This window comes from Portunus trituberculatus, chromosome 45 (genome assembly GCF_017591435.1).
Source record: "Portunus trituberculatus isolate SZX2019 chromosome 45, ASM1759143v1, whole genome shotgun sequence".
Classification (NCBI taxonomy): Eukaryota; Metazoa; Arthropoda; class Malacostraca; order Decapoda; family Portunidae; genus Portunus; species Portunus trituberculatus.
In genome coordinates, this window is record NC_059299.1 from 10,305,284 (window position 1) to 10,331,506 (window position 26,223).

A 26,223-nucleotide genomic window follows, 5' to 3' on the forward strand; every position below is an offset into this window, starting at 1 on the left:
TTTAATTCTAAAAGTGTCAGGTTATGCATTTAGGTAAAGACAACACAAACTTTAACTATGAGATGGAGGGATGTTGGCTAGAGGCAGTAGAGGAAGGAAAGGATTTAGGAGTAGTGATAGACAGGACTATGAAATTTTCAAAGCAATGTTTAGAAGCAAGAAATAGGGCAAATAGGATCCTGGGTTTTATAAATAGAAATGTTAGTTATAAAAGTAAGGAAGTGGTGCATAGCTTATATAATTCCTATGTTAGGCCCCATTTAGAGTATTGCATACAGGCCTGGTCACCCCACTATAGGCAGGATATCAACATGTTAGAAGCAGTTCAGAGAAGAGCAACTAGGATGATACCAGCATTAAAGCGCCTGGAGTATAGAGATAGATTAAAGGAATTAAACATGTTTTCATTTGAGAGGAGATGTATAAGAGGGATATGATGAGTTATTTAAAATGTTCTCAGATACAAACTACATAGATGTGAGATCTTTCTTTACCTTAGAGGAGGGAAGTAGGACTAGAAATCATGGCAGGAAGATTAGAAAGCAAGGCTGCAGGTTAGATATAAGAAAATATTTCTTTAGTCATAGGGTGGTAGACTTCTGGAATGCATTGCCAGAGACGGTTGTAAATAGCACTAGTTTGACAATGTTTAAAAACAGATTAGATAAGCACTTGAATTTATTAGATTTATAATTATGTATAGCACTGCATGATAGTTTTTATAAGAAATTTACTACAGTTAAACAAGACATGATCCCCATGTATGGGGACCACAAATTGTAGAGGATTTCGCTGCAGGACTTACCCCTGTTAATGGGCCAAATATTTAGAATTAGTATATAATGTATTGTGTAGTACTTGTAAGTGTATCTTTAAGTACTGATGACGAGGTCGCTGTGCGACTGATACAGGATAACCTAGATGGGCCCTGGTGGCCCTTTGTTATCCTATTATTTATGTTATGTTATATGTTATGTTATGTTAAAAAATCCCGCCTGTATGATATACGGGTGGTAGTGCCGCGCGCCCAACTGCGGGAAACTCGTGCAAGCTTGTCGTCTTTGTGTATTATGCTGTTATTTTTTAGTCACTATATCGCCTTCGAAGAGGAAAGTGGACGCTTCTCTCTTCGGAGAAAAAGAGAGAGAGAGAGAGTGACATTTGCTAATATTTTAGACACAAGTGGGATGCATGTAGCTTATCTTTCGAGAGGAAGAGGGGGAGGGAGGGAAGGAGAGGAAACGAAAGGAGAGAGAGAGAGATTAGAAAATTTGTTGTTTTTGTATTTGTGTGTGTGTGTGTGTGTGTGTGTGTTTTCACGAATGTTACAAGGGACGCATGTAACTTATCTTTAAGGGAGGGAGGAGAGAGAGAGAGAGAGAGAGAGAGAGAGAGAGAGAGAGAGAGAGAGAGAGAGAGAGAGAGAGATGGGAACAGTCTATGCCATTGGGTAATTTTAGACACAAGGCGGGACGCATGTAGCTTATCTTTAGTGATTGGTGGAGACAAGGATGGTGGGAGGAGCACTAGGATTTCAAGGACAGCATACGGCGTGTGTAGTTGGTATCCAACACACTATACGATACAACTGAACTGAAGAAAGCTCAGAAAAGAAATATGACGTCTACATAGGCGTCATCGTATATGCTACTGGGGCTTCATGACGCCTACATAGGCGTCACCGTATTGAAGGGGTTAATTAGTTTCAAGTGGCTGTTCGAGCATCAAAAAGTTCAACTATTGATACCTGTAAATCAGGTAATTCTTTCTTAGCAAAACCTCAGATTTATAGAAAATTCAGTGTATTTTTTTTATAATTTGATTTGTATAAGGTTGGAGGTCTTCAGAGGATGAGTCACCATGTATGAAAGCATCTTTGTAACTCTTCTTGTGTCATTCCCATGAACTCACTAATGGAGAGCTATTGCTCACTAAAACTTGCAATCTCACTAGATTTCTTATTTTCACCACTAATAAGGTGCCATTAAATGTTTGTAAATGAAAACTACAGAATGTAGAAGTTATTTTATTTTATTTATTTATTTATTTTTTTCCCCCAAGACTGTGGCAGGACTACGGGTGTGCACTAGTATATGGTATACCATTTTACTGGTAATGTACCTACACAATACTGTAGTTTATTACAATGAAATATATTACTGATACAAAAGCTAAAAACTTAATCGTTTTGTAATGAAGTGATCATGATTGATTGCTCAGTGCTGCCACCTAGTGACAAGTATTCCATTTCAACAGCTGTTTAGGTGCAAAATTTTAAATAGCATTTTGTCTTTAAATATTTTTTTATTTTTTTAGGTATTATGTTTTAAGTTTTTGTATCAATAAAATGTTCTATGGTGGTAATAAACTACGGCATTTGTGTAGTTACGTTACTTACTAGAGAGTGTCAGTCCCCAAACAACATGGCAGAGGAAGAGGTGCCTCTCTGAGCCCAGGAATTTTATTTGGCCTGCCTGAGTCCCTTGCCTGTGAAATATTCACATCACCTTTGAATATATCAGGATGTCATGTAGGTAACTTTAAGGCATAGTGACAGCAAAATAATGCAATTTTTTTTATCCAAACCTAAAAATTGAGTTATTAATACTGCTGTTACCCTTGAAATGTCTACAGTTTTCTGTGAAAATGGCAAGTTCCTAATTGCATCCTTGTATGTTTAAATCATCTTTATTTATACACTTTAACCTCTGAAGGACCAGGAATATTTCTATTTTCCGTCCTGCGGGGACCGGCTGTCTCGTGCTAAGCCCCAGAAATTGCCTGTTTTCACCCACTCTCAACGCCCAACCTACATTACACGAGTGATTCAAATATACAGTGGAGACTCAATACTCAAACTTAATTATTTCCAAATGGGCATTCGAGTATTAAAAAGTTTGATTATTGATACCTATAAATCAGGTAATTCATTCCAGCCATTGCCAAACCCATGTTAAAAAAAAACCGGTTAAATTTTGCAGTCGCCGCTAGCATTGGCGCACAGAAGCAGGGTTAGCTTGTCTTTCATGGGCTTATGTCCTGGCAAACACTTCTCTTCCTTTGTTATATAGATCATGTTTGGTAGGTTTTTTTTTTTTCCCAAAAAACAGGCCAGTTTCATCACAATTAAAGATCTGTTGTGGGCTTAAGTGCTCCTTATTTACAAATTTCTTAAATTCAGGCACAAATTACTTAGCAGCAACTCTGTCAGCACTAATGAATTCCAGTTCTCTCCTTGAAATTCACAAACCACCCTTTACTTGCTTTAAAATCATCATTGGAGTTAGATGTAGTATCAGAAATAAGATCACGATGCAGCTGCTTAGGTTATCTCATATGTTATTTATACTAAGGTGTCACATACGAGCTCATTGATGACCCTGTCCTTGATGCCCCTTTACTTGATGTTTTCCATATTGTTCTTAGAGGTAATGAAGTTTTAAGTAGGCAAGTGGAGAAGAAAGGAGAACATTGGCTGCAGAATGCTTTGAGACAACAATGTTCCCAAGGGGAGAATAAGTATGGGTGGAAGAGGTAGGCAGAGAAGATGGGGGGGTAGTTTCCTTTGTTTTGTGTCTTTTCAGTTACTTTATAATGTCATTCTTCATTTCTAATTTAATCTTCTGATAACAATTTTCTCCCTCATTCTAAATTTATCTTTCTGTTCTTGGAAATTCTGAGTTTAGCCATGATGATTTTGGGCTAGTAAAAGGCACATTTGTTCTCCAGCTGGAATCTGGTGTTGAAATAATGGTTTGGTGTCACCAAAGTGATGAGTCAGACATGCCTAGTTGTATTGTACAGGGCTCGAGCAGGGCTCATAATGTCCTATCTCCATATCTCCATTTATCTAATTTTTCCTTAAAGTTATGCACATTATGTGCTGTAACAACTTCATTATCCAATGCATTCCATTTTTACACCGTTCTGTGTGGAAAACTGTATTTTCCAATATCCTTCACATACTGCCTCATCCTGATATTCTTTTCATGGCCTCTTGTCCCTCCATCTTCTTCTGTCAACAGCACCAGGTCTTCTTTGTCTATCTTTTCAATATCATTTACTATCTTGTACACTGTTATTAGGTCCTCACATTCTCTTCTATCTTGTAAGGTTGGCAGTCCCATTTCCTTCAGTCGTTTTTCATACGTGAGGTCCTTTAATTCCAGCACCATCTTTGTAGTAATCTTCTGTATCCTTTCCAATTTTCGTATATCCTTTTTAGAGCTCAGAGACCATACCATTGCTGCATATTCTAATTCTAGTCTTGGGCATATCATGTTTGTGATGATTTTTTTTCATCATATCTTGGAATGTAATGTAATGAAATGCCACTCTTAAGTCAACATTTTATATGATAGTCCAAATATCTTGCTTATGTGTTTTTCAGGGGTCAGATTCTCCTGTATGATCACTCCCAGATCTTTTTCCTTATTAGTCTTCATTATTTGTTCCTCTCCTATGCACACATATATAAACTCAGTGGAGAGTCGTGAGCTGCCCCGGATGACAAAACTATTAATTATGTCACTGGACCTACCAGATTAACCAAATAGAATATTCAGGTTTACTCATATTTGGAGGAAGCAGTAGACACATACTGAAATGATAACTAATTACAGTGAGATCTTCAACATTGGTGTTGTGAACTCTTCAGTAACACAGCTGTGACCTCGTTGAACATTTCCTTTTGTGTTTCCCAACACAATCACAGCCTGATATCTAAAGACGACCCTCTCTTTTTCTGCAAAAATACATATACTTAATTAAACACTCATTTCAGTCAAGATTTTAAACTGCTTTTGACTGGTCTGTTTGGAGACTGGCAGTTTTTTTCCCTTGGTTAGTAACCATCCTAGGAAAAAAAAAGTATCCTAATGAACATTTCTAAAGAGAACTTTTACTTTCTATCTCATTATGATGATAATATCTTATCCAATTGCCATATATTGATGTGATTATCATAATTAAAGAAAAGAAAATTAAAATTACCCTTGCAGATGGTATTCATTATGAAAATGTATGACAATTCTATTTCAGGAAGATGCAAGGTGTTACTGTAAGCTCAATGTCCAAGGACGCTCTTGTGACTCTTGTCGGGCAGGATCCTACAACCTGGAGGAGAGCAATCCAGATGGTTGTACAAAGTGCTTCTGCTTTGGTAAAACTGACTATTGCTCCTCTGCTGATGCATACTGGGCAGATGAGATGGTAAGGCCACATATTTTGTGGTTTATCCTTAATACTACTGTTGGTTAGAACATATTTGTTTAATAGAAGGTCTTGTTCATCACAGAAACCATTTTTGAGTTATGTAAAAATCACTTCAACAAGGGTGAAAATACCTAATTTATAAAGGGTACTGACTGACTATACTGTTGACCACATTGCTGGCTGCACTGCCAACAAATGAGTAAGCTCTTCTTAGTGATCATTAGGTCCATTCAGAAAGTCTTCACCAGGACCTGAACCTTGAAGACAAACATGAGGCGCCAGTATTCATTGACATTTAGATCTATATTCCTTGTGTATTCTTGCAAAAACACACACTTATCATCTATCTTAGTGGTAAGGAAGTCCCAAGTGCCAGACCACCACACCTTTAGGTGTTGGCCAGTCATAGCACTTGACACAACTTGTCAGCCATCAGGCAGCTAATGAGAGTGCTAGAGACAATGATTCAGGCTATGAGGATTAGTTGGTTTGTTTATCTTCACACTGGTGTAGGTGTTTATCTGTATTACAGTATTGTTCAGAAAAATTAAAGCAATTTTCAGCTACATTTGAGAAAAAAACCCATCAGGATATCTGTATTGGTTGTAAGATTGTACATTTTTGGAGGTCATCAAACTTTAACAGTGTTTTTCTCATATTCTAAAAAATGGCACTTGAGACTTTATTCCACTCATAGTCTCATCTATTATCCCTTTTTAATGTATTTAGATTTTTTATGACACCATTGAAATTACAATAGTAAGGAGGTTGATGATACATTTTTCAACTCACAACAGGCTGATGATATAACAAGGTGGAGTGTGGTGGTGGTGGAGCAGGCACAAGATTTCCAGGGAGTCCCTACCCTCACTTTCAGCACACTTTCTCAACCACCAGTCTACTACCAAGAACTCATACAGCAAGATTTAGAAGGAGTGGAGGATTACTTCCCAGGAGCTCAGATCTTCTTCACTGCCCTGCCCACCCTTGGCAATCATGTGAAATCCTATGGTGGTTTCCTACGCTACTCCCTTGTATTTGTCCGGGCAAACAAAGGTAACTTGGTAGTAAAGTGTGTGGACTATTGGATTTTGATGCAATATTTTAGTATTTTCCAGGTGTTAGTTATCTATAGTTTCCTGAATGTTGTATGTAATTACATTTCCTTTATTAACCCATTCCCAGTGGAGGATCTATATACAGTCAACCCTCGGCTATCGCGACTTCAGCTATCGCGTTTTATTGCTATCGCACACCCATGAAAAGCTGCTAAAATTTCATTATCGCGACCTCAGATGCCTGCTATCGCACGCCCAGCCATGACGTCATGGGATATCTGAGCACTCATTGGCCAAAACCGCCTTCCAGCCAAGATCAATTTGGCTATCGCATTTTCGACTATAGCGCGGCTATTTCGGCCCCAATTGGGCGCAATAGCCGAGGGTTAAGTGTACAGACATTTTGAAATTGGGACTTTTTGTTGGATCATCTATATTTAGATATTTGTTCTAATTTTACCTCACTAAGTTATAACATGGTCTTTATGTAGAAGATTCCTTACAAGTTACAAAATTGATAAAACAAGTAATTATTTGGCATCTCAAATACCCAGCCACTTAATAACATTACCTTTCAAGGCCGGTCACCTCTTGTGCTTTGTCAGTGGTGGATGTGCTATGCACATAAGCTGATATTGGAAATTTTTGCATTTTCCTACTTTCTTTTATTGTTAGCCTATCATGTCAAGGAGAAAGAACTGTACCACAAGCTATCAGTGTTGCCTAAAATGAATAAGTACAAAACAAGTTTGTATGTGAAAAATGTGAAGAAAAGTGGAAGTAAATTACATCCAGGTCACAAGTCCTGGATGTGAGTAACTCCAAACACTCACATAAATATATTGACATACATTATCACCAATCAAATACAAATATCACTATATATGGATTTAATTGTTTGTTCAGTTTTGCAGCAGAGTCTATATATAGATGTCACTTGTTTTGTATTGTGGCAGAGACTATTTATAGGTTCAGTTGTTTGTTCAGTTTTGCAGCAGAGTCTATATATATGTGTTAGTCTGGAATGCCCATTTGCTAGGAAACTATATATAGACATATGGAACAAATACCACATTGGAAACTATATATAGACATATGGACAAATATCACATATATATGGATTCAATTGTTTGTTCAGTGTTGTGGGAAAGTCTATATACAGATGTCACTTGTTCAGTATAACGGCAGAGTCTATATATAGATTCAATTGTTTGTTCAGTATTGCGGCAGAGTTTATAAATAGATATCAATCAGGAGTACCCATTTGCTGGGAAACTATATACAGTAAGTCCTCCTTATAAGGTACTTCGTTATCTGGTAAATTCACAGTTACGGTGTTTGGTAATTACTACCCTCGATTCTATTTACGGTAAGAAAAATTCACAGATACGGTATCTGCTCGTGTTTTGTTTATACCGTACCATAGTGCCACCACGCCGCGCTTCCACCACAACAACAATCAGTCTTTTCCCGCATTTCTCACTGAACACAAGTGAAATCCTTATGAGGTATTTTTTGTCGATATTATAAGTAAGGGCTGAAATCCCTACTGTCCCTTAGCCTCAGAAGGGACATCATCTAGTAGAATACGTGACGAGTGAAAGGTAAATAAAAACATTTTCTGTTTATTTCTTTTGTGCAGTACTTTACATTTTTTTTTAGATAACTATTTTCATGTACAGTGGAGACTCAATACTCGAACTTAATTCGTTCCAAATGGCCGTTCGAGTATTAAAAAGTTCGACTATTAATACCTATAGATCAGGTAATTCGTTCTAGCCATTGCCAAACCCAAGTTTAGAAAAAGCAGCGGTTTAATTTTGCAGTCGCTGCTAGCATTGGTGCACAGAAGCAGGATTAGCCTGTCTTTCATGGGCTTGTGTCCTGGCAAACACTTCTCTTCCTTTGTTATATACACTGCTGGTCAGAGCGGAAGGCACGAAAGGGACCGCGACTTCCAATCTGAATAAATTTCATTCATCCCTTCGTAACTCCTAAACATATGGCGGGATTCGCTGTATGTCGCTATCTGACAATTTTGCAGCTCTGGTTGTCAAAGTAAATGATATGTTTCCTTAGTCAACGTTCGCCTCTGGCAAGTGTGCTTGGATTTGAATTTTCTTTCGCCCCCTCGCACAGCCGCTTTTTGTGCATGAATGAGCTTATCATTTTGCCCTGTTACTGCCTGTTATGGGACTTAGGAAACTAATTAGTAAGGCTCAAATTTCAGTTATTTGTGCCTTAGTGAGGAAGAATAAGTCAAATCAAGAAATTGCTGCGAACACTGGCATAGCTCTCAGAACTGTTCAACGTTGGACCAAAATTTATCGTGAGGGAGGAAGGGACGCTTCGCCACCACCTCACAAGCCTAAAGGGCGTAAACGCAGTGTGAGCCAGAGAACTCTGAACATTATTCGGAGACAGCTTGAGGCCAATCCTCGCATACACAGCAAAGAACTTAGGGCCAGGAATCCTGCATTGCTGGCTGAAGTGAGTGAAAGGAGTGTACGAAGATATGTGAAATGCGATTTGGGTTACCGCAGTTGCCATGCAGTTTCAAAAGCTCGCCTCACTCCTGGTCACCTAAACAGTAGGCTTACATTTGTGTCTCAGCACAAAGATTGGGACTTAGATAAGTGGCGTAGGGTACTTTGGTCAGATGAGGCAAGTTTTCAGGTTACAGACAACCAGAGAAACCGTGTGTACCACAGACCCAGTAGTAACCACTACGATCCACACTAAACAACACACACAGTAAAACACCCAGATTCTTTGATGGTGTGGGGTTGTTTTTCATACTATGGTCTTGGAAAATTAGTGTTTTTACCCAAGAATGTTTGTATGAACCAAAATAACTACTTTGACCTAATTCTGGATTAATTAGATGAGTGTATGGAGAAGTGCAATGCTGATACCTTCATGCAAGATGGTGCACCATGCCATACGGCAAAGTTAATTGTTGACTGGTTTGATTTCTGCAATGTCAGCCTTTGAAAACCTTGGCCAACAAATTTGCCAGACCTTAACCCTATAGAAAATCTCTGGACATACATAAAACTGAAGCTAAAGGAGAGAGAGATACCTCCTCCCTCCCACGCCTCCAAGCCACTATTCAGGACATATGGGACAATATTGAGGCTCAGTATCTCCACCACCTGGGTGATTCACTTCCCAAGAGACTTGAAAAGGTCAAGAAGGCACGAGGGCACCCTATCAATTACAGTCAACCCTCGGCTATCGCGACTTCCGCTATCGCATTTTATTGCTATCACGCACCCATGAAAAGCTGCTAAAATTTCATTATCGCGATCTCAGATGCCTGCTATCGCGCGCCGAGCCATGACGTCATGGGATATCTGAGCGCTCATTAGCCAAAACCGCCTTCCCGCCAAGATCAATTTGGCTGTCGCGTTTTTGGCTATAGCGCGGCTATTTCAGCCCCAATTGGGTGCGATAGCCGAGGGTTAAGTGTACTAGTTTAGGTGAGTACCCACATTGAAACATATTTTCTCTGTCATTAATCTCCTTCACATGATGTCACAGGTACTGTGCCTTCCGCTCTGACCAGCAGTGTAGATCATGTTTGGTAGTTTGTTTTTTTTCCAAAACAGGCCAGTTTCATCACAATTAAAGATTGTTGTGGGCTTAAGCAATCCTTATCCACAAATTTCTTAAACTCATGCAGAAATTATTCAGTGGCAACTCTATCAGCACTTACGGGCTCGCCGTGTGTCACAACAGAACGAATTCCAGTTCTTTTCTTGAAATTCACAAACCACCCTTTACTTGCTTTAAAATCATCATTGGAGTCAGATGTAGTATCAGAAATAAGATCACGATGCAGCAGCCTAGCCTTCACACAAATTAAGCCCTCTGACAAAGAATCACTAGCCATCTGCCTTTGGTTTATCCAATCAACAATTTTTCCATTTCTTCCACTGCCACAGGTCGCTTAACTTGCCTTTTCACACCAATCGCCACATCAGCTCTTTTAATGAGCTCTGTCTTCAGTATTGTGGCTACTGTAGATTTAGCCATACAGTACTCAGCTGGAAGATCAGTTATTCTTCCTTTCTCGTATTTATCAATATATCTCCTTTTTCCTTTCAATGGTTGTCACTACATTCTTTCTTGCAGGCTTATTCTCACCAGTAACAAGCCTCTTCGGTGCCATTGTAGGCTTCTAAATGAAAAAAAAAATAAATAAATAAAATAAAAACTCTGGAGAGAAAGCGCAGGACAATGTTAATCTTACCACAGCGAAGGATCAACTGGCTGTTGTGGACTGGTGGGGCACGTGGGGTGGCAAGAAGGATGAAAGCGCAGGATAATGTTATTCTTACAACAGTGAAGGATCAACTGGCTGCGGTGGACCGGTGGGGCACATGGGGCAGCGGGAAGGATGAAAGCCCAGGACCATGCTATTTTTACGACAGCGAAGAATCAACTGGCTGCAGTGGACTGGTGGGGTGTGTAGGGCGGCATGAAGGATGAAAGTGCAGGACAATGTTATTCTTACAACAGTGAAGGATCAACTGGCTGCAGTGGACCAGTGGGGCGCATGGGGCAGCGAGAAGGATGAGGCCTTTTTTGTTTACAGCCATGTGGACGGACGTTCAACTATTACGTATTTTTTTTAGTATTAAGTTGAACTTTTGCGTTCGACTGTTGAAAAGTTTGACTATTTAGATGTTTGAGTATTGAGTCTCCACTGTATTTTCATGTCTAGGGGTGACTTTCGACGTGCTGGAACACATCCCCTATTATTATATGTTATAATGTGTTTGGTATATGGTAATTTTAATTTGCGGTAAGGTTTTCAGGAACCCATATGTACCGTATAACGAGGACTTATTGTATAGAAATATGGATACAAGTTAGTAAAATCTATATAGACAATTTTTTATTTGGTACTTAACTCATCTGCTCTGCTGCCAGGAAAGGGTTAATATAAAATCTATGAGTAGTTTTCTCTTTCCTTATTTAATGTTTGACCCAGAAATTTTCTGTCATTTATTCCTAAAGCATGGGTCTTCTACAAATACTATTTCATTGTATGTGATTTTTAAAGAATTAGTCTTTTATTTTGTTTTAGGCATTACATATTTAATTTCATGTTAATGCTGGTCTTGTAGATGATGGTAGTGATTGATAATTTAACTTCCTGCTCTTCATAGGAACCGAGATTAGTGGCCCCAATGTCCTACTTAAAGGAGGAGATGTCATTGCACAACACTTTTCTCCTACTGAACCAACCTCGCCACAAGTTTTCACCAATGAGATAAGACTGACAGAACATAACTTCAGAACCCTGTCAGGTTAGTGTAACTGGAGAGCACTGTATTAAGTTTTGCAGTATATTAAAAACAAAATTATTTTCATGTCATTTAATTGAGTAGATATTTAAAGCCGTAGTCTTCCAGTTATTTTAATTTTCATATTGTGGTTGTCCATAGGTTATTGTAAACATTAGGAGCAAGTGTCATTAGGTACACTAGAGAAGTAATCATCCTCTAATCAATGTATATAATATTAGTATCATAATATTATATATATATATATATATATATATATATATATATATATATATATATATATATATATATATATATATATATATATATATATATTTTTTTTTTTTTTTTTTTCCAGTCTTGGTCATCTGTATTTTAGATATCTTATTTTGTGATTTTTGTGAAACAAATTGGTAATAATTGCATAATCTCCTTTCTCTTGCATGATTACTATCCAGTCACTAGAGTCTTTATGTGTATGGAATACTGAAGCAACAAATAAGGGAGAAAACAAAGGAAGAATTAGTGAGAGATACGGTGGACAAAAAGAAGTATTTACTTAGTTGTATTTTACAGGGTTCGAGCGGGGCTCATAGTGTCCTGTCTCCATGTCTCCATTTATCTAATTTTTCCTTGAAGTTATGCACATTATGTGCTGTAACAACTTTATTACTCAATGCATTCCACTTCACCGTACTGTGTGGAAAACTGAATTTTCCAATATCCTTCACACACTGCCTCATCCTGATTTTCTTTACATGACCTCTTGTCCTTCCATCTTCTTCTGTCAACAGCACTAGGTCTTCCTTGTCTATCTTTTCAATGCCATTGACTATCTTGTACATTATTATTAGATCTCCTCATTCAGATGTATAAGAGGGGATATGATAGAGTTATTTAAAATGTTCTCAGATACAAACTACATAGATATGAGATCTTTCTTTACCATAGAGAAGGGAAGTAGGACTAGAAATCATGGCAGGAAGATTAGAAAGCAAGGCTGCAGGTTAGATATAAGAAAATATTTCTTTAGTCATAGGTTGGTAGACTTCTGGAATGTATTGCCAGAGAGGGTTGTAAATAGCACTAGTTTGACAATGTTTAAAAACAGATTAGATAAGCACTTAAATTTATTAGATTTATAATTATGTATAGCGCTGCATGATAGTTTTTATAAGAAATTTACTATAGTTAAGCAAGACATGATCCCCATGTATGGGGATCACAGATTGTAGAGGAATTTGCTGTAGGACTTAGCCCTGTTAATGGGCAGTTCCAGACTGGCAGATTAGCATTTCACTACGTGGACAAAGAAATGATGAAGAAATTGATAAGTACTATAATAAGACCCAGATTGGAATATGCAGGAGTTGTGTGGACCCCCATAAAAAGAAACACATACGGAAGTTGGAGAGACTACAAAAAATGGCTACAAGAAGTGTTCCAGAATTTGAAGGGATGACATATGAGTAGAGACTAAAGGCTATGGATCTACCAACCCTGGAACAGAGAAGGGAGAGAGGGGATTTGATACAGATTTATGAATTGATTAACAGAATAGATGAAGTGGATAATGAGAAAGTGATCCTGAGAGAAGAATATGACATTCACATCGTAAAAAACTGAGGAAGGGAAGATGTCTGAGAAATGTTAAAAAATATAGTTTCCTGCAAAGATGTGTTAAGACATGGAACAGTTTGAGTGAGGAGGTGGTGTCAGCAACGAGTGTGCATAGTTTTAAGAAAAATTGGATAAGTGTAGATATGGAGACAGAGCCATATGAGCGTAAAGCCCAGGCCCTGTAAAACTACAACTATGTAAATACAACTAGGTAAATACACACACACTTCCAGAGGAGAAAAATTGCAAATCTATAGCTTTTGCTTATATTTTTCTTTTGGTAGGAGATAGATATAATAGGGGCAGTCTGAATTACTACACTAGGCTGGTGGATTCAAACCTCTCATAAAATTTTGTTTTGGTCAGATTTCTATTGTGAGTTTTAAGTTGTGGTCATAATTTTTATCATGAAATTCTATTGTGAATTATCCTGTTCTCTATTTGTTTATTGTGTAGGAGTTCCTCTCGAGCGAGATCAATTCATGATGTTGTTGTACAGACTTGAAGCATTGTACATTCGGGCCAACTACTGGAGCAGCTCCTTTGAAGCCAGGTAAGATTGAAAACAATGATGATTGTGATGGAGGTGTCAGTTCTTCCTTTGTTTGTATTTGGTTATGACTTGACTCCATTACAACTTTTTTCTAGGTTGTTTAATGTGAGTCTTGATGTGCCAGCCAAACAGGGTGAAAGACACAGCCTCAGACAAGCTCTCTCAATTGAGCTGTGTCAGTGCCCAGTTAATTATGAAGGTGAGTCAAAGTTTCACTGCATGAATAAATGATCTCAATAAAGTTATGTGAAACCACCTTGAAATATTTCTAACTGATCAGAGCCCTGGAAAGTAAAGAAATCATTGTGATGTATGCATTGTGTAAAGTACAGATGTGTTAGGTTGTTGAAAGTAATCTTTATTCTTTTTCTTATTTTATTTTCATCACATAAGGTTCTTCTTGTGAGGACTGTGCCCCTGGCTATTATCGTGCCCAGCGTGGACCCTATGGAGGCTACTGTGTTCCCTGCCAATGCAATGGCCACTCTGACATTTGTGACCGGGAGACGGGCCGGTGTCTGGTGGGTACTGTTATATATTGTGATTAGGAAGAATGTATGATTTTTGCAATATGGTGGTGATGGGAAAGAAAATGGAACACAACTATTTTAGTTTTCTAAGATTTCAACTGTTGTTGTCTTTAGGAATTGAAGACAACAGCTGAAACATGGAAGGTATTTTTAGCTTTACCTTGTATGTTTACACACCATCCTATTCCACTCTCTTCTCTTGCTTACATGCTTACATTTCTTTCTTCAGACATTGTAGCAATTAGCTAATTTGTTTATGGTCATACCTCAGGTAAAGTGGGTTACTGGAAAGTGGCTGTATTGGGCAAAATTGTGGTAAATAAGGCATGTTATATGAAAAAAAGATGATTTGTTATGGCCATTTTCTGAAAGTCCTCTTTTTGAGTATTTATCATTGAAATATCACTGAAATAATATATCACTATATTCAGTGATGTATGTTATAGCTAGAGTAACCACTTCCACACAGCACAACTGGCAGACAGCAACAACACCATGGATACACTGACTGCCAGCCAGTATAATGTGGGAGGATAATGATCATTCGCCCAACAAGTTCTGCTTAACATTAACCTCTTTGCAATACAAGCTCTCCCGCAGACCCCCCCCAACCGCTACACATCCACCCACTCAACTTCCCTTTTTAACCATTTTTTTCTGTCAATTTGAAAATATTGTTTGCTTAACACACACAAGACACTTCAATGAAGGTTAGGTTAGGTTTAGTTTGCTTTGGTTAGGTTAGATTTAATAAAGTTAGGTAAGGTTTATGTATGGAAAAAAAATAATACCTAATGTAATTTATCCAAACATAACTTTCATTGATGTGTCAAGTATGTATTTACCTAGTTGTACGTTACAGGGTTCGAGGGGCTCATAGTGACCTGTCTCCATATCTACATTTATCTAACTTTTTCTTAAATTTGTGCACACTTTCTGCTGTCACAATCTCTTCACTTAATTCATTCCAGATGTCTACTGTCCTATGTGGAAAACTGAATTTCTTGATATTCCTATGACACTGACTTTTCATGATTTTCTTGGAATGCTCTCTTGTTTGTCTGTCTCCCTGCTCCATCCGTGTTATCAATTCTTATCTATCTATCTTCTCCATACAGTGTACTAACTTATACATCGTTATTAGGTCTCCTCTTTCCCGTCTATCCTTCAAAGTTAGTAGCTCCATCTTGTCTTTCTTCATAGGGAAGATCTTTTATTTCAGAGACCATCTTGTAGCAGCTCTTTGTAACCTTTTTAGTTTCTTGATATCTTTCTGCCTATATGGCGACCATACCACTGCTGCATATTCTAGTCTAGGTCTTATCATAGTGGTTAATAGCTTTTTCATCTTACTTTTATCCATGTAATTGAATTCTACCCTGATGTTTGTTAGTGTCTTGTATGTTGAAGCAAATAATCCATTTATATGTCTTTCTGAAGTCAGGGTGTCTTGTATAATCACTCCCAGGTCTTTCTCTTCTCTTTTTTTCATTATACTCTTAATCTCTTCCCCGATATTATATTCCCATGTAGGTCTTTTATTACTTTTACCCATTTTCATTACATGGCATTTCTTAGTATTAAATTCTATTTTTCACTTCTGGCTCCATCTCCAGATCTTTCTTTATACCATTTTTTCTTTATACCATGTGGGCTTTTCACGAGAATTTCTGGACTAAAGGGGTTACTTTTTGGGGTACCTCCTATCTCAAAGCCCACCCGCTAGGAAACCGTTGCCCCGAGTGAGGAAGCCCAACCTACACTCGGACCATGGACAGGATTCGAACCCGTGCGCTTGGAGACCCCTCGGACCCCAAAGCACGCATGGTTCCACTGTACCACGGCGGCCCTTATCAATATCTTTCTGTAATTCCATACAATCTTTTTTTTTTTTTTTTTTTTTTGTGTAACTCTCAAAAGCTTGGCATCATCTGCAAACAAATTTATTATTGAAGGGGTTAAGCTCCCAGTTTTACACAAGATTGTATACAAAAACACTAATGAAATGCTATAATCTGCATGAGAGAGAGAGAAAGAGTATTACAGGGTATTCTCAATGTCATTTATTGGCATCACAGTTCATCCTTGAAACTGCAATTGACTGTGTATCATTCATCCACATGTGCATACCTCTTCTGTGCCTTTGGTCTTTAGTGCATATAACTTGACATATCTATTATAATGATCTAATATAGTCAGAATATACCTATTCCCCTAATATCCAGACACACAATGCCTCAAAAACTCTATTCCTCCATCTGTCAACTCCATGCAACCTACCAGACAACTATCCCCTCTTCTTCAATGACATTCAACTGTCTCCCTCTTCTACATTGAATATCCTCAGTCTGTCCTTTACTCATAGTCTTAACTGGAAATTTCACATCTCATCTCTCACTGAAATAGCTTCTATGAACTTTGGTGTTCTGTGGCGTCTCTGCCAATTTTTCTCGCCCCTCCAACTGCTAACTCTGTACAAGGGCTCTATCCATCCATGTATGAAGTTCAGGCAACCCCCGATCAACGAACTTTCACACAATGAAATTTCACTACAACAAACGTTTCTTTTTACTACCATCTGCTCGTATAACGAACACTAAACTTGCTTTAACAAAATCTTATCCAGATAATTTTTTCCAAGTTTGAAAGCCCCGCCATATCACGCAAGCTGACAGGCTTTTGAATACACCAGCGCCTCTCGTGGACAAAACGTGCACCACTCACTCCCCTACCCTTCCCCGCTCTTAGTTCAAAACAAAAACAGCATCCAGCAGCAGCTCGTCATCTCACACTCAACATGCCATCAAAACACCCTGCAACCAGCCCTGCAATGTAGCCTCGCATTGCTAAGAAGAAAGAGAAGTCTTTTACTCTCGAAGTGAAGCTGAATATTATTCACAGACATGAGAGAGGCAAGAAAACTAATAGCATTACTCGCCACCATGACTTGACTCCATCTACTGTCTCTCCTATTTTCAAGTCAGCAGACTCTATTAAGAAGGCTGGTGAGATCATATCTTCCTTGCAAGCTAAAAGAACCACCTGAACTCATGACTCTGCAATGGATAAAATTGAAAGCCTTGTAGAAATGTGGTACATAAGTTTTGTATGCGGTACAATGATACGTCCTTTGTTTACATTCCACAGGTTGCCGGCTAGAGTCTTTCCCACCCCACTCTCCCTCCTTTCATAAATTTAAGATCATCAACATTGTAAAGTTACTTACATATATACATTAGTGTACATTATAATGACTTAGTCTTAAATTAAACTGCTTAAATGTTTAACTTCATAATTTTTACTTTCATTAAACCTTTTACGGTACTATGATGCACTCTCGCTTTGTTTACTCTCAATGGAAGTTTAAGTCAGGGGTCAAACTTGTTATAATTGGTTCGCTTAATGAAAATTCGCACAACGAAATGTTTTTTAGAAATGTAACCCGTTCGTTAAGCAGAGGTTACCTGTACTATTTTCATGTGGAGGGGGAGGAGGGGTTCCACTCAAACAGCTTTATAAGATAGGGTGGAATCAGAAGTTTTTCATCTCATCAACTCCCCTCTGACTGACTGTCTTCAGCATCTTTCTCATTGCTGAAATGTTGCATCTGTTTCTTTTATTGCTATTTTCATGCTAACTGCACTATTGATCTTTTTAACTGCATGCTTCTCCTCCTTCTGCAGTCTCGCTGCACAAGGCTTTCTTCTTCCTCTCATCCCTATTCTGTCCAACCCTCTAATACAAGAGTTAACCAGTACTCTCAATCATTCATACCTTACACTGGTAAACTCTGGAACTCCCTCCCTGCTTCTGTATTTCCATCTTCCTACGACTTGCCTTATTTAAGAGAGAGAGATGTCAAGACATTTGTCCCAGGCTTTTGGTTGATTCTTTCTTTTAGGGAGACTGCAGTTCCAGTGGGCCTTATTGTCTAATATTTTGTTGCCATTAGCAGCTCTCTCACTTGCATGAAAAAAAAATCTAATATTATTCCTTTCATTCCTCCTATGTTCTCCAATTTCCTAATTAGTCTGTTATGAGGGACTTTATCAAAAACCTTTTTTATGTCCAGGTACATTGTCCACCCATCCATCTCTGCTCTCCAGTCCTTCTACTACTCTTGAGTAGAAACTTAATAAATTTGACATCCATGACATCCTTGCCCTGAAACCAAATTGTCTCCTTGATATAACTTAAGTTTTCTTCCAGATATCTAATCCATTTATCTTTGATAATAATTTCACATACCTTCCCCACAGCACTTTTAAGTGACACTGGACTGTAATTTAATAGCTCAGTTGACTTTCCCCCTTTGAATATTGGGATTATGTTAGCTCTCATCCATTCCAGTGGTACCCTCCCTTCCTTTAATGAGCTTGTAACCATTTCCCAAACTGGTTTTAACAACTGATCTTTATATTCCTTTAGTGTCTTGTCCTATCGCTTTTCTGACATCCAAATTTCCTAGTAGTCTTCAAATTTTTTCTTTGTGCACTATGATTTCTTGCAAGCCTTGACAATGTAATTTGCTATTTGGTTCTGTAAAATCCTCTTCTTCAGTGAAAACAATCTTGAAACTCTCATTCATTATTTCATTCATTTCTTCTGCTGTTTGGTATGTCTTTCCTCCTTTTTACCAATTTTTCTATTGCTTCCTTATTTTTCATCTTACCGTTTATATACTTGTAGAAAAGTTTGGATTCATCTTCACTTTATTGCACCACATCTTTTTCAATGTTTTTTTTTTTCCTCTACCCTTACTCTAATATATTCATTTCTCACATCCTTATACTGCTGTCTGTTTTTTTTTTTTTTTTTTTTTTTTTTAGTTTCTTTCAAGTTTTATCATTCTCCCTCTTAGCTTCAATACATCTGCCATTGCACCAGGCTTCTATACTCTTCATTACTCTTTAGGTTGGTAAGTGTTTCCTCACTCCCTCATTATACTTCTGTAAGAATATATCATATTTTCCTTGTACTGTCTTTCCATTCGAAATGTTCCTCCATTCTATACCACCAAAAAATTGTCTTTAACTTTTCAGAATTTGCTCTTGCATAATTTAATCTCTTTTCTGTATTCCTCTCTGTATCTTATCACATCCTCTTCTTGCATTTTCAATATTAGTGTTACATGGTCACTTCTTCCTATTGGAATCTGGTCTTGTATGCTGGGAGGGGACTCTGGCTTCTTTTTTTAATACTAGGTTAAACAATGATGGTTCTTCTTCTCTGTACCATGTTGATTCTTCCACCCACTGATCCAGTGTATTCACCATAGTTAACTGTAATGTCTTCTCGCTCCATGATCCAGTATTACCCATTACCTCCATCTCTCTCCAGTTTACTCTTTTGCTGTTAAAGTCTCCTACTAATAGTATTTTTCTATCTCTTCTTATCATGTGTGTGTGCACACACTTGTTTGCTTGCTTGTTCACCACCACAACTCTCATTCCTTTCTTTCTACCTTCATTTACCCCTAGCTGCCATAGCCTGAATGTTCTGTCTCATTTACATAAACTTGCAGTACTGGAGGTATGACTGTATTCTAAAAGTTGCCAATCTGTTGCATTTAGGGTACCTGTGTTAGTGTAAAAGCACGTTGTGTAAACCCATGTTATCAAGGTATGACTATTTATATATGGTATACAAATTTAATGAATGAGCCAACATGTGATTCATGATGATCATTCAGGATCAGAAGGGAGTATCATGTAAGATATTTTGGTAATCACTTATCTTACCTTTCAAGAGGGATGTTTCAAAACTCTTCCTTGTGTCATTTTTAACCTGCTTTTGGATTGTTCTCTTTAAAGACTGGTGCTTTTAGTCTTTTCTTTTTCTTTCCTTTTACTTTCTCTCTCCCACTTTTCTTGTTATTTAGTCCCTTTCATTAAAAAAATGAACTCTTGACAAACTTTTAGGAGTGGTGTCATACTATTCAAGATATACATATTAATATTTAATAACAATTCTTCTAAAAACATTGTGTTGCATCCTTAGACACATTGGCTTTGTATTTGTTTGGGCAGAACTGTCAGCACAACACTGTGGGTGACCATTGTGAGATGTGTGCTTCAGGATACCATGGGAAGGCCACTAAGGGCACTCCTTATGACTGCCTCATCTGTGCCTGTCCTCTGCCTTCAAAGACAAACAAGTAAGAATAGGAACTTTTGGAATTTTCACTGTTTGGAAGAGCTTGTAATGTTTTAAGTGTAGATAGTTTTCTGAAACTGATTTTTGTATAAAACATTTTCATAGAATATGTAACCACCACTTTGAGTAACTGTATAAAACATATGTTCTTTATAGTTTTGCTGAGAGCTGTGACTTCCTGGATGATGGCCAGTCTATACGCTGTGACTGCAAGGAGGGTTATGTTGGGGAGCGCTGCGAACATTGTGCTGCAGGATACTATGGCCAGCCTGAGATTCTTGGTTAGTATGGCAGAATGGATACACATTGTACAGGGATATTTACGAGTTAAGTAACATTCTGGAATGTCCCAGGTATTTCTTCTAAATTATAAGACAGATGTTGACAGTCCTTGCTAAACCTGGTGACTCATGATTCTCAGCAAATTGAGGTTTTATGATTGAACTGGAATGCTAAACAGTGAAAGTGAATGTTGAAGATTACTTAATTATTGTCCTTATGAATTTTGTGTATGAATAAAGTGAATATTTATTCAGAGTAACATGCATGATGGATTGTACTGAAACTCAAAAGAATAGATAAGAAAAGTTATTCACAGTCCTTGTAATGGTTTGCTTTTCATAAACAACAAATGATAGGTTTACTTCAAAATAGGAACACCTAACTTATTTTATCTCTTATTCTTACAGGGCAGAGATGCCAACCTTGTCAGTGCAACGAGAACATCAACCCAAATGATCTTGATGCATGTGACTATATCACCGGCCACTGCCTCACCTGCCTCAACAACACGTATGGCAATGCCTGTGAGAGGTGTGCCCCGGGATATTTTGGAGATGCAATTGCCCTCAAAAACTGTGAACGTAAGTGTTATAGTTCCCTTTTTTTGTTATACTATTGTGATTTTTTTTTTTTTTTTTTTTTTTTTTTTTTTTAATATTGGAGTGATAGTTTTGAGGTGTACAGTTGTTTGAAATTAGTGCAGGTATATCAAGTGAATATTGTTCCCTAGACAGAGGGAGTATGTGAAATCTCAAACCATAACCTTTTCAAGATGGAATGGTAAGACATAGGCTTAGGGACTTAATATCAAATAAGAAAAATTATCCAGCATTTATTGCGTGAGGAAGCATCTCAATTTGTCACATGACTGTCTCACTTTAGTTTAGTTCTTAGTTGTTTCAGAACATAATACTCACCAAAATAATTGTTTGAAATTACGTCTATTACTGTAGGAATGCTGTGACAATTTTTTATGTATAATACCTCATGATTTAAATGTATCCATGAGAGGGAGAGCTTATATTGAAGACCTGACAAGACATGGGTTAAGCTTGGTCATCCTTGACTCCACCACTGATTATGCATTGGAGTCATTAAGACTTTGTAACTTTTATGCAAGGCCAAAAGCTGTTCTTTGTGGATTAATGATAGGCAGATGCAGTGAAATAAAAGATTTTATAGTTGGTTTAATGTTCTGGTGACATTTACAAAGAAATGTGAGGGAGAGACAGCTTAGATCACCCACTCACTCCTTAATTATCTGTGTATATGTTGGTACAAGATAAAATTCAAAGTTAAAGATATCGTGTGTGTATATATATATATATATATATATATATATATATATATATATATATATATATATATATATATATATATATATATATATATATATATATATATATATATATATATATATATATATATATATATATATATATACACGGTGGTACCTTGGAGTACGAACGCTTTTGAGTACGAACAATTTGGATTACAAAAAAAAAATAGTGTTTTTTTTGCATTGGAGGACGAACTTTGCTTTGGAGTGCGAACAATAACAAACGCGGTCAACAAATTGCGCGCAGCACTGCACGATAAGCTGACTGCATGCTGGGGTATCACACTGCTTCAGTGCCTCAGGAGTGTTGTTTGCAGTTGTTTGGTTGTCGTTTTTTAGTGCCGGGGATAATAATATTAAGTTTTTTTAGTTATTAAGATCACTGCCTAGCGTACCAGCACACATGGTCACAAGACATATAGACAGACATATGGAAGATTCTAGAAGATCTGAGGGGAAGAGAGAGTATCCAGCTCATGAATTAAAAGCCTTAACCCTTATAGCCTGTCAGGCACGATCGTGGCTCTAACATTAGAGCCCGTCAGGCATGATCTTGGCGCTTTTCAGAAGCCGCGCTCCCACGGTCCAGATATATCTTATATCTGGACCTTGCACGCTCCTTTATGTTGGAGTCTTCTATTTATAAAGGAGCGTTTGGCAAGTTGACGAACAGACTTGGCATGATTCTGGGCAAAAATATAAAGTGCATGAGATTCAGGTCATGGAAGGCTCAAGTACCTTTTGTGGACAACCTCTCTATCATTCATAGCACAAGAACCAGTTTGCATCTATAAAACTGATGCAAACACCTGGGTATTCCACCAATTGAATCTGGATGTGGAAAGTCGGCGGCTGACCACACTAATGACATCCTGGAGCTGGTTTAATTACAGAAGGATGCCCAAGGGACATTGCTCAGCATCTGATGTGTATACCAGGTGCTTTAACAATGCCATTAAGAATATACCATGTAAATAAAAGTGCATAGATGCTGCTCTCTTCTATGATGCCTGTGTTGAGGATGCTTTCTGGCATGCGTAAGAGTTTCTAGGTACATGTGGCATAGCTGGGATCACCATGAAAACCAGATAAGTTCAAGTTTTGTTGTAGAGGAGCTGAGTTTGTTGGCTTCCACTTGGGATGAGACCACTACCAGCCCACTTTTGAACACTTAGCTGCCATCAGGGATTTTCCTATGCCAAGCCAGCTGACCATCACTACATCAGACCCTGATGTGGCATAGTCAGTCAACTGGCACTGTTTCTCGCTGCAGTGCCTGTCATGGAGCCATTACAAGAATTTCTCAAGAAGCCAGCTGGCAAGAGAATATATTAGGATAACCAACTAAAGTAAAAGTTCCACCAGGTGCATGGCTAAGAATGGCCTCCCCCTTATACTAAGATAGATCCCAGCTTACAGCAGTTTTGATAGACTGGTCCAAGGAAAGGAAAGGGTTTGTGGAATTACAGCAGCACTGCACTTGTATTTCACTAGATCTGCCATTCTGCTGCAAAGGGAGCTGGTGTCTGGCCCTTTGTGGCAGCCACTTTCTCTTGAGTAAAGCAGAGGCTGGATATTCGGTGATTGAAGGAGAGGCTCTGGCCGTAGCATGGTACTTGTGCAAGACCTGGCTCTTTCTTTTTGGATGCCCTAACCTAATTGTGGTGACAGATCATCGCTCATTAGTAGGGCTGTTTAGAGACACGTCTCTCGTTGATGTGTTGAACCCAAGGCTGTTTTGACTTAAAGGAAAAGATCCTGCAGGTCAGATTCATGGTTAAATATCTGCTGGGCAAGCATAATAAAGCAGCTGACTCCCTCTCACAATTCCCTGCTCTCAGAGCGACACCAGATGAGAATATTATGGACTAAGATGGGGACATAGTGGCTGCGGTGCATGTGGTGACAGTGGCAGTACTGAACCAGGTTGGCAGCGTTGTCATGGACAAAGAGACTGTGACCAGAGCAGCAATTGAAGATCTAGAATGCCAGCTGCCGTCAGCAAGGTGCAATCAGGGGATTTGCACCCACACAAAACACAAGAAGCATCCTGGCTATGCCCCTATTATGCAGTGGGAGATAGGCTGATGGTAAATGAAGACTTAGATTCCTACACTTCCGTTGAGAGAAATATTCATTTGGTGACACCTGCCTCCCTCCATCACAAAGTTGCTTCCAGCCTCCATCTAGGGCACCAGGGCTCATTTTCATGCTGTTTAGGGTCAGGCACTCAGTATATTGGCCAGGCATGGAGGGCGATGTTCAACACCACTGCAATCTGTGCCAGGACTGTGAGAAGCATGCTCCATCATTGCCTCTGGGGTCACTGATCATTACCCCGCTGCCAGTCTATCCATATCAGCAAGTTGTTGTTGACATGTTCAAACTGGAGGGGAATATATATCTAGCCTATGCAGATAGACTGACTGGCTGGTTGGAGCTCCACCTCTTCCCAAATGATGCCAGCTCTAGCAAGATCATGACACACCTGAGGAAGCTATTTACAAGGTGGGGATTGCCTGAGATCTCCACTGATGGGTACACCAACCTGGCCAGTGCCAAGATGGCCACGTTTCAGAGAATGGGTAGGGGGGATAAAGGTGCAACTCTCCTCTGCACACTTTCCTCAGTCAAACGGCAGAGTTGAGGCAGCAGTCAAAGCTGCCAAGAGGCTTCCAAGGAGTAACACTGACCCTGAGGGCAGCCTAGACAATGACTGGGCATGAGAGGCTCTCCTCCACTACTGTAATACTCCTCTGAGGGATGGGGATAAATCTCCAACACAGCTGGCAACTGGCTGCCATCTGTAAGACTGTGTCCGGAGTGAGACAGCACTGCAAGATTGACCAACACTGGAAGGGGAACCTGAAACAAAGGGAGTAGGAAATGTTGAAGGCTCAAGATGAGATTCCCCTAGTGAGAGCTGGAGGACAGCATAGCCTGCCACCCTTGAAGTCAGGCATGCAGGTGCCAGTGCAAGATGCACTCAGCAAAGTGTGGGATAGGACTGGGATCGTCAAAGAAGCCTGCCTACAGAGGCAGTATTTAGTGAAGGTAGCAGGCAGTGAAAGGATCTCCATGTGCAATAGATATCACCTGCAGCAAACACAGCCACTCACACCTGCGAATCTACTGCCTGGTTCCAGCCAGGACAGGTCAGGTGATGCAGCAGAGCCACAGGGAGATAACCGGATTACTAACTCACCCAGGACTCCTCGGCCCTACCAAGAACATAGACAGCCAGTATGCTGGCAGGACTATGAGATGTAGTTGCAGCTCATTCATTGTATGCAGTAGGGATTAGCTGTTTTTATAAACCTAGTTTTGTCTTTTTCTTTCTCTATTTTTCTTACTCTGGTGTCTTGCTGTTACTATTGTTTTATTAATTTCCTTTTGTTTTTGTCACTTATATTTTGTTTGTCAATTGTACACTTGCTTTGGAGAATTAATTAAGAAGGGAGGTGTATGATATGTTGGGCTAGTGGGCACCACCTGCTATGCAGGCAAGCTTGAGCAGTGTGGAGCCATCCACTGTCCAGCAAGGTCAATACTTGTATGCACATCAATAAACCCAAATGAAGTTGCAGCTGTGTCCATCCACACCTCCAAATCAGAGATGCTCTGTTCTTTCTCAAGGAAAGAGGGAACAGAGTGTCTCTGAACTATCAGTCAGTGCCACAGAAACAAGGTGATCCTCATAGCGTGATTGTATATGAATACAAAGGTATGATATCCATTATAGCATGCAATAGAGGGGCAGAAACACAAATATTTTTGTGAAAGCAACACATAAACTAAAGAAGGTCACAAGATGAAGAAGAAGAAGAAGTGGCCATCACAGCGATCTGTGATGGACAGATGCCTTGATCCTCATGTGCTTTTTTTTTCTTTGTTCCATGCAAGGTTTTACTTTGTGCATCACAAAACAATCCTTTCTCTTTTGGTTAGGCTTGTAAAAAGCTAATAGAGATGTTATTTTGTGAACATAAATGTAAATACAGTATGAGGCGGTAACACTTCCTCAGAAGTGGTTTTACTGACAACCTGCATAATATATATATATATATATATATATATATATATATATATATATATATATATATATATATATATATATATATATATATTTCTTTGCTTTTTTTGTTGCTGCTACCCATTACAAATGGCAAGTTTATAT

The 26,223-nt window shown here is 38.6% G+C and overlaps 1 protein-coding gene across 1 annotated transcript in view; it reads left to right on the forward strand.

Annotated features, from left to right (window-relative positions):
- Positions 1-26,223, forward strand: part of LOC123519257 (laminin subunit alpha-like) — a 235,179-nt gene that overhangs the window by 100,316 nt on the left and 108,640 nt on the right. Inside the window, exons 23-31 of the mRNA XM_045280389.1 lie at positions 5,041-5,211; positions 6,012-6,270; positions 11,450-11,590; positions 13,643-13,739; positions 13,835-13,938; positions 14,133-14,260; positions 20,299-20,426; positions 20,582-20,706; positions 21,115-21,288. Coding sequence (XP_045136324.1) covers positions 5,041-5,211; positions 6,012-6,270; positions 11,450-11,590; positions 13,643-13,739; positions 13,835-13,938; positions 14,133-14,260; positions 20,299-20,426; positions 20,582-20,706; positions 21,115-21,288 — 1,327 coding nt within the window. The remainder of the gene's footprint in view (positions 1-5,040; positions 5,212-6,011; positions 6,271-11,449; positions 11,591-13,642; positions 13,740-13,834; positions 13,939-14,132; positions 14,261-20,298; positions 20,427-20,581; positions 20,707-21,114; positions 21,289-26,223) is intronic.